The sequence below is a fragment of the Trachurus japonicus genome, chromosome 8, assembly GCF_045865225.1.
Source record: "Trachurus japonicus isolate A0001 chromosome 8, Traja_1.0".
NCBI lineage: Eukaryota > Metazoa > Chordata > Actinopteri > Carangiformes > Carangidae > Trachurus > Trachurus japonicus.
The window spans coordinates 25,888,781-25,901,665 of record NC_140914.1 but is presented as its reverse complement, the minus strand read 5'-3'; the positions used below and the strand labels follow the sequence as shown (position 1 = coordinate 25,901,665).

The 12,885-nt window shown below is 43.1% G+C and overlaps 1 protein-coding gene across 1 annotated transcript in view; it reads right to left on the bottom strand.

Moving 5' to 3' along the window:
* Positions 1-12,885, bottom strand: part of usp43b (ubiquitin specific peptidase 43b) — a 76,497-nt gene that overhangs the window by 38,493 nt on the left and 25,119 nt on the right. The window contains exons 3-4 of the mRNA XM_085785005.1: positions 9,113-9,216; positions 987-1,079 (exon numbers count right to left, since the gene is read on the bottom strand). Coding sequence (XP_085641131.1) covers positions 987-1,079; positions 9,113-9,216 — 197 coding nt within the window. The remainder of the gene's footprint in view (positions 1-986; positions 1,080-9,112; positions 9,217-12,885) is intronic.

Genomic DNA, 12,885 nt, shown 5'->3' with positions numbered 1-12,885 from the left:
ACACATTTTATTCTGTTTCTTCAGGCAGGCACAAGCTGAGTGGTCACCTCAGAGCCAGGGTACCTGTTTCCAGTCTAGTCCAGCTAAGCTAACCATCTGCTGGCTATAGCTTTATATGTACAGATATGAGTGATCTTATGATACTACACGTAGGTCCTGAATAAAAAATGTCTTCCTCCAACTAACATTTATTGTCTTAGTCCTGGTGTAGAGGTATTCTTTAGGAGCAGCACCGGAGGGATCACATGAACAATGTGCATTGTGTGTCCACAGACCCCTGTGTGTTCTCCCTGATTAGTCTTATCTTATGTTTTTATACCCAGCTTATTTCATTTTAACTGCACATGTTTGTGCTCTTTGAGGAAACTGGAGGACAAAGAGAAAACCCACATAGACAATGCAAACTCAGTGGAACTCTGTGCTGTGTCCAGGTCTCATAACTCAAGTGATGGAGTCAGTTCATCAAATCGAAGCAAAATTAAACTTCTGGCCCGTATACTTGCTCATCTCAGGTCACTTTTTCATTCTTCAGTTAGCTTTTTATCTTTATAAGATTTCTTATATCCACTCTCATATCTCATATGGGAATGGCATCCATCTTTGCTAATCAAGCTCTCAAAAAAAGATTTAATGAAAATTAAGTTTTGTCTCATTACCAAATGTAATAGTCAGGCATCATATACAGTAAAGTGCTGATGTTACATGTCAATACCGAGGCTAGGGGGTCGTCCACTAACCAGAAGATTGGTGGTTTGGTTCCCATCTTTTCTAGTCTGCATTTCATAGAGTCCTTGGACAGGATACTGAACATGAAACTGCCCCTGATATAACACTGTGTGGTAGAAAAGCACTATTTGTGAGGGAAAAAGTGCTGTATGAATGAATGTGTGTGTGAATGGGTTGTTGTACGGGGCTCTGAGTGTTTGATGATAAGACCTGTAGAGTGCTGTATAAGTGCAGTCCATTTAGCAAACAGCTGTGCTCACCTGGTCTGGCGGAGAGGAATGGGGAGTGAGATGCAGAGGAAAGGGTCGAAGGTGTTGCTCTGTTTCAGACAATGGGGACACGTCAGTGAAGATCTGAGGAAAACAAAACACACAGTCACAGTCTGGAAAAAAAAGTCGTCCTGATTAAGTCGGGCAGGAAAGGAGATGGCTTAATCTTGTTACACAAGTGAACAACACGGGGAAAATGAACACGCTGTTCCATTCACAACGCCTTGATCTGATGGTGAGAAAGGAAAAAAATGAGTGATGTAACTAGTGAGAATGAAAGAGACAAAGGGTGGAGCGTCGGAAAGTAGTAAAGGAAGCCCCCTGGGTGGATTGGTGCAGTATAGGGGAACCTGCAAGGAGCGGTTTCCATCTTGTTGCATCACTCTCACCAGCGATGCTAATGCTCATTTGATGCCATTACGGGATGCCGCGCAGTGAGAAGTAGGCAGTTTCCCTAAGTGAGGGTCTTTCTTCCTCTGCATCTGAATGCGCACGACACAGATCACTGAGAAAGGAAATCAGAGAACGCACACAGCTCTGATTTTCCGTTCCAACAGTTTTCCATTCACTCGCTTTTGTTCGTGATTACACTTCTTTCAATTAATCCCTCTTCATTTTAACAGGAGGAAATCATTTATTCCAGTGAGCTAATTGTCTGAGCAGTGAGTCACAGGGCCCACTGAAGTTAATGGGCTGATGGCTGGAAATGATTCGGTAAACTGTCCTGCAACTAAATTAAATCTTTTGTCCAATATTCCTAGTTAATCAGGTCAGGATTTCCATGATAATACTTTATGTAAAATCATAATGAATGAATTTTATTTTGAACATGTCTAAATGTCTAAATGAAAGAAAGAAAGAAAGAAAGAAAGAAAGAAAGAAAGAAAGAAAGAAAGGAAGAAAGAAAGAAAGAAAGAAAAAAAAGAAAGAAAGAAAGAAAGAAAAAAAAAGAAAGAAAGAAAAAAATATACATACATATGTAAAACAAACAAAAATAATAATAATACAAGCATCATCAAATCATAATAATATACACAAGTTCGGAAGCAATAACAGTTGAGTGAATGTTGAAATGGTCGATATATATTAGTTGCTTTCTATTCAGCTCATTCATCACATGGATCAGGAACACCAGTGGGTGGAAAACTTCAACTGAAAGTACAGATCAAAATGATTTATCATCATCATTATTGCACGAGTGGTACGTGGAAAGATTGTAGACAGCTCAACAAAATGTTAAAAAAAAGTTTAAATTATGATCTAATTCATTTTTCTGTCTGTAACACATGATTGAGAGTGCATGAAAACGAGTTCAAGTCAAAGTAGCTAACCAACAGTAGTGGATAAATGGTTCATGTCAGCTAGAATTAATGAGTTAAAAATAGTTAACTAAAGTAATGAGCTGCAGCTGAAAAGGAAAGTCCCTAACTGAGTACAGTGATCTGAAAGTATGATGAGAGAAAGTCCAATTCTCTAAATGAAGAAATGAGCTTCAGTCTTATTTCCTTCAGCATATCTGTTCTATGAAAGGAAAGGAGATGATGCCATCCCACAATTCCTTGCAACTTTCAGAGCAAAGCACCACTGTGTGTCACCCCAGCAGACCCAGCATGCATGTAGAAACAACAGGGCATCTGTTTTATACTTGTGACACGATCCACAATTTATGGAAATCCTTGTGTGATTGGCCAGGAAACTTTATATTAATGAATATGACTCATTCTGAAGCTTCCTTTGTTCTGTCTCTTTATTTGATTAGTATTTCAGTGGATCACCTTCCTCTTGTATGTTCCCTTCATGTTTTCTTATTTCAACAGTTCAATCCACTTTTGTGACATTGTCATTAAAGCAGAAGTAAGTGGTCCGGTCGTTTTCGCTAATGCTGCGTTCCAGGCAGGCTTTTGAAATCGTAAATTACAGCTTCAAGTCACAACTTACGACTTTGTAGCGTTCCAGGCAACCCACTCGTGTTTTTCCGACCTGTTTTACCTGTGAAAGTCACTATAACGGCCACTCGTAACTTCCGACCGGTGAACTCGTACCAGATCGAACTGGTACCACTTCACGGTCGGAAAAATACGAGTTTCCTTGAACGCACCATAACAGTCCTCGTCCCTACATCACCACATTCACGGCGTCCCTTGGCTGCACACACAGCCCTGCATGCCGTTCTCTCTCCTCATTGGATAAAAACTGTAGGATACGATAAATGTTTTCTCCTCGGCTCAGAGCAGAGCAGAGTGACTGACAGACCCGTGTTTCAGTCCAAACACTCTATGTAAGTGATTGCTGTCGGAAGATATAACTATTTAAAGGGACAGTATGGGACTTTATTGGCTTTTTATTGACAAAAATCAAATATCGCTTTCATAAATACGTATTTCACTGAAGTGGAATCGCGCCCGCATACAAACGAGCGCTTTCTCGTACCTTAGAATGAGATGTTACAAGTCGTTACAAACATACAGGGGGGGGTTCACCGAACCTTCTCTGCCATGTTGAATCGCCATGTTTTACGTTCAGTGTCACCGTGGCCGTCAGTAACCACAAACTCGGGCCGCCGGAGCTTCTCGGCTCGGGGAGAAAGTTTTCCAGACAGCGCCTGTTAAAACTGTCACCACCGTGTAGCTAGTGTGAGGAAGGACGGAGGCACTGATGTTGCCTTCAGGTGCAGTCAGACACCTGAATGACGCCGTGAGTGACGCCGTCGGCAAACCGACTGGATGTTATTTTACTCGACGAGAGAAAGCCGGTAAAACGTGGGTCAGGTAAACAATACGACATCGCCATGACAACATATTGTCACGCCTGTATTGTTTTGCCTCGTGCTGGCGGACCGTTTGTTTACATAGAGGCTTGTTTATCCTGATACATGCAGCGTGTGTTGTTTTTCTGACTTCTGCCCGAGTTTACGTAAACGCAACAGCAAGAATACGTGCCGACATGCAACCGCACCGCTAGATGGGGGTAAATGTCACATATTGTCCCTTTAAGACTTATATTAACACAAATATATCACTTACTTCTGCTTTAAGAAAAGAATATTTATCATCCATGTATTATAAATGAGGTTTGAAAATAGTTTAAGTGCAGTCGGATTGTCTCTCTCAGTGGTTGTTTTTTCCTGAGTGTGTATGAATTCTCCCTCACATCTCTCCAAACAACTTTCACATCGACCTTGATGGAAAACATCAGGAGGTCAAGGAAATGAGATTATTTTGACTTTTAGATGGCAGCCCTGGATAAAAAAAAACTAGTACCTACTGACACTGACGACTGTGACATACACAAATTTGGCCAAACAAGGCAAAAATAATAACAGTTTAACTGAATGAAATGATACTTTTACATATATTAATCAGCCGTGTTAACAAACAACTGCTCTGAGCTCAGTTACCAGTGGGTGTTTTTGCAGACTTATATCTAAAAGGTGACAACCCATTTCATCTGGTCTCAGGAGGCCATACTGGGAGAAAAACATTTAGAGTAAAAGGGGAACAAGTAAACAGAAAGATTGTGTAGGGAATAAAAAAAGATGCTCTTGAGAAAGACACCCTTGTTTGTGAGAGTGCCACTTCTCAGTGAGAACATTAAAAGATTGCAGTTGTACTTCGCAGGTCCTTGATATGACTGTGTGTAAGTGTGCAGGTGCTGTTGAAAAGAAGCATGCCTGCTCAGGTATAAACATAACACTGGCTGTGTCTAATAAAAGCAGGAAGAAAACAGCACTAGTTGTTGCTCTCAATGCAACACAGTTAATGAGATGATGACTGAAGACTAGAGTAGAGATCAATGGATTAACAGGGGTGTCATTTTATTTTAATGCAGTGCAGGGCTGCTGTTATTATTCTGATTTTGTGTTTAAATATATAGTATTTTAAAATATGTAAGTTGAAATAACTTCATCAATGACAGCCCTAATGTAGCAATGTGGAGAGCATCATGCGGCATATACACAGACCACCGTCTTGCACCAAGTGTGTTAGGGTTTACGACCTTCACACGGCGTCCTTCAACTGGAAATGAAGTCATAGATGAACTGTTGAAATGTGTTTTCCTTATATGAAGGCACCTGACAGACCCTGAGAAGAGGGAGGACGGGGGAGGAGAGTGGGGAAGGGGTGGGGGGGACTGAATAAAGCTCTATTCAAGCAGGCCCAGCTGACACTGGCTCTTAGGGGATCTCTCCCACTTGGCAGAGTAGAATGGCTGCCCTACGGATGTCTTATTCTCGCCAGGAAACAGTGAGGCTAGCTGCACTCCATGCATACAAATCACACTCAGGCGCCACTAAAACATAGATGTGCCCCGCGCTGCTCGAAAACACTTAAAAAAGAGAAAAGGAGCAAAGGAAGAGGTGATATTCTGGTGATGCTCTAATGGAGGAAGCGTGCAGAGGTTGAGAGGTATGTTAACTCCCTCCTCCCTCATCTGGGATGCATCCACGCTGAAGAGGCTCTGCTCTTGATGCTTTACACTATAACACACTGCTGAGGGCTTTGAATTTCCCAGAGAGACACATCGCCTCGGTATCTTTATCTAATTGATTCTCTTTCCTACAGAGGCAATTAAAAACAAAAAAAAAGTCTCAGGTTAAAATTAAACAGATTGGCAGCTATCTTCTCCCCCCAGCCTGGCTGCTATCATTGACTGGAGGATGAAAGGTAGTTTATTCACCATGCTAATGCTCTGAAATCGAAAAAGGCATAAAGCTTAATGCGTGCCTCATAATTCACTAATTGAAATGGCAATATACACACAATAAAACAGATCCATTACTGGGCCTGTAAACTCCAAAGTACCAGTAACTCGATCCTACCGCGTGAATCATAACACATCAGGAGATACGATCAAAACAAAGGTCACGTGCTGAGAAATGAGGGCGTCTCGGAGAGAGGGTTGCGTCACAGTGAGGCGAGCCGCGCTCCCGCTGAAACCGCACCACTGTTGTAATTTGAGACGCTCGGCTGCCCGTCACCGGCCTTCACTGTAATGAACAAAGCTTGACAGACAGACATTTTCATCGCAGTGTCCGCTGACCGCAGCCCATGCCTCACCCGCGTATCACAGACTTTGATCTGATTTATGATTTACTTATTTAATCAGAGGGAGGGAGAGCAAGATTTGTAAATCGTCTCAGAATTGATTTATATCTTGTGGAACAGAGGTAAGAGCTGTGTTGTGTTTTGTTTTGTTAGTTTATCACATCTTTTTGATCAGCTCCAGCGCATGATGGCAGACAACATAAGCTGAGCTGGAGTAACTCGCCACTCGTGTTGCCCGGACGCCGATTTCACTTGTCTGAACGTGTATAATGGCCGTGCTGATTGCACAGTGACAAACCAGGCTATTACAAGGATCATTCTCCGCTCTGTCAACTCTGGATGCTGGATCACATCGGACATTGCATTGTGAAGTGTTGCACAGGCAGTGAGAGGCCTCGGGACTGAGAGGAGAGGGGGGAGATATTTGCTCAAAGACCAATTCCAGCCGTGACAACGGAGCATTTATCTCCATTTAAAACCTCACGCCCTGGTGATGCATGTGGTCTGTGGTTTTATCACTGTTAAAATAGACTCAGACTGTCAACTTACTGTATGGAGGAGTTCCTTTGTACGGTTTGCACGTAGCCAACCAGCTCATACTGTATATATCCCCTCGGTACCATCTCATACAGTGTCTCTTGGTAGCACGATATTGAGTGGGAGAGGGGAACAAATTTTGCCTGCCAGGCTGTTAAGACTGCAGCTTCCTGTCTAGACACACCCAAGGTCTCACAGCTGAAACATTTGACAGCGAGGGTAGCAATTAAGAGATGCGCTCTGACAGATGTATTACTGGCAGTCACACGGAGCTGACAATTTTCAGAGGAATTGGCAGATGGAAGAAGGTACAGACAAACAAGATGTTGTAGTTTAGTCTGGAGGGACATATTTTAAAATAGTTTATTCATTAAACATTGATCAGATTTTGGTGATGGATATAAGAGGGTCAGTTCGGTCAAAGTTTTATGGATGGAGTACTGATGATTTGCAGCAGAAGCTACAGCTAATTGGGGGAAGTGAAGAAATCAGAGACTGGAACCTGAGACTGATGATAGTGTAAATTGCAACGTATAGCTGATGGTACGATCCAAACCAAGAGGGACTGTACACAGAATTCTAAACCCACTGGATAAGAGCAAAGCAAGATACATAACTAGAATAACCTGGCTGTCGTATGCTTCAGCCAACCAGCCGCTTTGCAGAAAACTTTGACTTGTGGCTATAAAATGTGATCACCTCATTCTTATTATTCCTATGGATATTTGAGTTAAAGGTATAGGGTTGGAGATCCTATTCTGGAGCATTTATTACAAAATTGTTTCAAATCCTCTTCACACTCCGATTGCAACCAATTAATTAAATGCTTTTTCACAAAAATGGAAAAAAGTCAGTCACCTGTGGGACGGACAATCCTGTAAAAACTGTGTCCAATCATCATGAATGCGATGCTAAGGTCAACTGGCTTTATGCACAGCTCCACTGCTTCCTGAATTTAAGCCAGCTCCTTTATTTCCTGTCTTACATTATTGGACAAACTGATTAATCCAGATGTGTCTAACCTCACAACAACGGTCAGACACACCTGGATTAATCAGTTTGTCCAATAATGTAAGACAGTAAATAAAGGAGCTGGCTAAAGTTCAGGAAGTAGTGGAGCTGTGCATAAAGCCTATTGAATCGTGATGTATCAATCAAGCTGCCGTCTCTGTCCCTCGCTCCCTCATCTGCGCGTACCACTTTTCGTGCATTAGTCTGAAGTTTGGTAGGTGGAGATGTAGCTCTAAGCTTGATGCTGGATGGTTTATTATGACGCTTGGTGTTTTCTTTCACGTGAATGAGCCATGAGAAAAATCTGGCAGACAGTCACCGATGCTGCGCAGTGACACGTGACAGTATCGCGGTAAGCACATTGGGATTACACTGGGTCGCGCCGCGAGCACGACACCCTCACGGCTTCACCTTGATGTGAACCCAAGGCTGAACAAGCGTTGCATGTTCCTGCGCTCTGGAGGCGTGTCTTCAAAGGGGCTTGGACATTTGACGTGTGTATTTTCAAAATGTGGCCTGCTAGAAGCGTTTTTCCAGGATCTCCAACCCTACCTTTAAAAAGTGTCATAACTGCATTTCACAGTGTATCAGAGGTAATTGGATGGTTGGTGCTTCTCAAAGTGCGGTCTGAGGAGCTTCAGGCTTCCTTTAGCAGGATCCTGTGTTCCAACAAAAAGGGAAAACAAATCGTTTTTGCTACAGTTTTACCTACAGATACATGTCTGTGATAAAATATGTAAAAGCAAAAGTCTTGAGATTGCAGAACCACTGTCCAAATGAAATGCTGCACAGACGAGTTTGGAAAATTGTCTCAACCTCTGAATGATGCTCCTCTCCCTGCAGACCAATTAACTGCCTCTTTATGTGAGATTGAATGACTGATGGGAGTCATCAGGACGTCCAGCTGCATGAGTAATGTTAATAATTCAGTGAGGTGAAAAGCTGTTTTTTGTACATCCCCACAAAGTCCCAGCAGTGACCACTTCAGTATGGGAAAAAAGGGTAAATTCACAAGGTATTACAACAGTGGAGATACTTCAGCGTTGGCACAGCTAACAACTTCAATTATTTCACCCAGCACAAAAGGTAAGCACTCCAAATAAGTACTTATGCGGAAGGGATTTCTATTTCCCTATGAGGCACAGAGGTTAGGGCACCTTGGTGGATTTTTCTCAGACCTTTTCAGTATTACTGCTTTTGTTGGCTACGTAATTACCGACCGGCAAAGATTTACTGTTCCTCTAACCTGGCACCTGTGTCTCTGAGGACCTCAGTTTAAAAGAAACAATGACATGCCCATTACATCTGCTGTATATAGCAATTACACTCTGATCTTAACAATGAAGCCTAAATACCACAGGAGCGTGGGCGGACAGTCTGATGTGGACCTATCTCTGTGAATCTGCTGCCGACAGCGTCTTCGTGTGTGGCGCCACTTAGAGCCTCACCGCTATAAGTTGTTGCTAATTGTGACACTTTATTCATGGCAGGTGAGAGTGTGGTGTATTAAGGATGGAGACTCACTTGTACTGGGCCTGGAAATGTTCCTGGACAAAGCTGTGCTGGACTCGGGGCTGCTGGGACTGGGACGGGTCTGGAGACAACGCCTCTTCAGCTCCGGCGGGGCCCTGCAGCACAGAGAGGGCCACACATTAACACAGAGCTGTCACATTGTCACAGTCTTCAGAGATCCACCATCCATCACTCGGCTTGTCCACAGACACCGCACTGAACTTAAAACTGTAGCAGTGCAACAATATGTTTGCATAACAGAGTCTCTCATGGAAAGCAGCTTCAGCACATTTTTTGCTTTCCTTTGGTAATAAAGCGATATTGTAATAATGCGCTGGAAAGCACTGACCTAAACATAACCCCATGGGAAACCTCTGTCTTTATTCTTTCATCTACTCACCTACAGCAGAGAGGAAGCTGGCCTTGGATGAGGATAAAAGGAGAGGAAGGGAAAAGATAAAAAACACAAAAAAAACCGGAATCTGATCACAGAAAGACGAGCAAGGTCAAAACAAAATGTGTGGGATGGCACACACGGGGAGTATCTCAACCACTGCTGTGCATTAATGACACCGTACTGAGTGAATAACCTTCTGCATCAGTTTTACATTGTCTTTGAGGTCCGTATACAGCAGTGTAACATTAAAAAAAACATGATAATGTTGCATGAGTTTTGAGCTTATGTTCTGTCTGACTTTAGAAAAGATGCCGTAAAATAGACTGGTTAGTCATCAGTTGTCGGTAAGGAAGCATCTGCAGCTGGTTAACTTAGCTTCACAGTCTGTAACATAAAGCAGCAGCACTGGTAAGACACACACACTTGTCACTATTGCAAAACAAAAGAACATGAAACAATACAACACTTTACTTCTCACTTTTATCTGCCAGCTTTATATCTGATCAACTCAGATTAGATTATAGATTCTATAAATCTAAGATTATATCAATCTATCTTAATAACAACATTTGTATGAGTGAGCAAAGAAGCGCAACTTTTATTTCAGTTTTAACTTTTTATTATTGGTCTCATGTATAAAAGTCCGTCTAAACTTCATCTGGTTGGTTGGCAGCACAGGAGCAGTGAGACCAGAGTGGGACGGACAAAGAGAGGTTCTCTCTCTGTGTTGCCAGATCTTGCGAGAGCTCGTTGCTGAGATACAGACGGGTCTTAGGAAAAGTTCAAGAATGTTCAGAGGACATGTGGCTTTTGAAAAAAAAAAAGGCTTCAATATTTATTTCGTTGAACACTGTGAGGAAGGACCAGACACAATCTGTGACATTGTTCACTTCTCTTTTTGGAGTGAAGAGACTCAAACCTGCTGCTGGGAGGTGGAGACACCCCCGTGGACAGACATAGAAACAGGAAAAGGTGATGAGGTGCACCTCATGATGACATGACGCTGGCTCTGACATCAGGAACCCCTGTTAAAGGGATAGTTCAACATTTTGGCAAACTGGCCCATTGCCATAATCCCTATAGTTTTAGGAGTAGGTTCATTACCTTTAATTGTCGGTGCAAGCTATTTGGCGGAGCTGAGCCACGAGCTGCTCAGAGCTACGCTACGGAGGCTAATGGAATTTCTTGGTTTCCCTCATAAAACTCATCAAATACACAATCCAACAACTCCAAAACGTGTTTTCGAGGTAAATTCATGCAAAACCGCTGATGCGCGTTCCCGTCGGCAGCGGTTTTTTAGCAAGCAGTCTCTGCATTTGCCGCAAAAAACAACTCTGTCTCATAAGGTTCCGTTATTAACTTATAGCGTGGTGAATGTGCAGGTCACAACTTGTCCACGAGAGCGTTTTGGAGTTGTTGGATTGTATTTGATGAGTTTTGAGCCTCCGTAGCGTAGCTCTGAGCAGCTCACAGCTCTGCTCCACTGTTCTGAAAATAGCTTGCACCCACAATTAAAGGTAACAAACCTACGCCTAAAACTATAGGGATTATGACAATGGGCCAATTTGCCAAAAATGTTGAACTATCCCTTTAAACAGTGTGCTGTCATTTCTTTGTGCGTATTTTGTGCATGCTTGTGAGTGGCACCAATCTTCTCATCTAACTCTCAGCAGCAAAACAAATTGAGTCCACCTCCCAAAATGCCACAGTGAAACGTGCAGAGGACAAAAAAATAAATAAAACTGCGAAAAGTTATAATAAGCAGTCATAATGTTTGGATATCTCTGTACACTATCAGCTCCATTTCACACCTTAGCAGCCAGGAAAATGTCCTGGAAAACATTCTTCAAGTGGTTCTGCTTAAAAGGCCATAATGCTGCATACAAGCACCTTGTTAGCATTTCTCTGCTCGCACGCTATCTATCCCACAATAGCCTGGTGTAAAAGTCAGGTACTTGAAAATGCATTAAGTCATCATATCATTTCAACTGTGCTTTTTACACAAGGCTGGTCAGGCCAAACGGAAATGCACATTTCCAAGCCCTCTCTGTTGACACATGCTCTCTCTTTCCTCTCTCTCCCTCTCTCTCTGTTTACTATTCCTCTGATTTCCAGCTCCTGGTCCCGTACTGGCTGCCACCGTTCCCAGGCTGGCAGCTCGACCATGACCTCCGCTCACAAACGGAGTTGAAAGGAGGCTTAGAATTGCTAAAGAGGGGAGAGGGGAGCGGGGCGCCGTGTGTTTGTGTCTGAGAAACCAGTGCGAGACGGACACAGACAGAGAAGACAGGAGAGTCCTTAAAGTTCAGCAACATTTCTATTCTTTTAAAAGCATGTGAGCTCTGCAAAGACACAGCACAAGACTGAAACCTGACCTTCCTGCTGCACTGTGCTTCAACAGACACATACAATGACAAACCTCCTCCTCTGTGCTCTCTCACACTTTCCTCTTTGCATGGATTTTCGCTTGCTTTTCAATTACTCCCACGAAATGTCACGCCAGCGCCTGTCACAGAGGGGGAGATTCAGCTCAGGTGATCGGCTTGTTACTGGGTCACGTAACAAATGAAAGCTAAGGCTAGGAATTATGTGAAAGAGGGTAATGCCATGCAACCCCTCAGACTCTCCTACTCCTCTTTTCCACCACATACTTGGTAATGGATTCCTCTGCTATCTTTATGTAGAGATAACAAAGCAACGTTCAGGCCACCAAGTGCAGACACAGTCGCTCTTATCACTTCTCAGAAATCCCTGCCAGGCTCTGCTATGTCAATAGACCGAAAGGCGTCAGCTGTGTGTTAACAGTAGCTGTTGACGATGTGGACATTTAAGCACAGTGAGAAAGTGGGACGGGTTACATGCCCGCTGACATGTGGCTCTGATAAGGCCCCACTCATCTGACTGATGGTGGCCAGATAGCGGTCCCCACAGAGTAACTGCTGCTGGTCTCAGAAATTGTTTAACAGGTTGTTAAGCGACCTCGGCAGAACGGGGGTACATCTTAAGAGGTGCCATGTGCCGGTCTGAAATTGAGATTCTATCTTTGAAATTGGCTGTCAGAAAAATATGTCAACTTCTAACTGATGAAAATGCAACAAAACAGGCAGGTAACACAAGGAGGGGGTGTCTATGGCTATTTTTAGAGTCAGGTCCTACTGATACCTACACACACACGGACACAGAGTAACTATTAAGTGTATCTGCTCTTCTATCATTCCCCTTTAACATCACTATATCTTGGTTATTGTGTCTCTTCATTATCACATGCTATCACTGGCTGCCTGTTTGTGACATGTGGGGGCTTAGAGGAGTCTGGAGTAAATTAGCCTGTGCTGCTGCCTCCTGTCGCAGACATTGTGGCGACTGATTTGGTTTGTCTTGGAGGAGC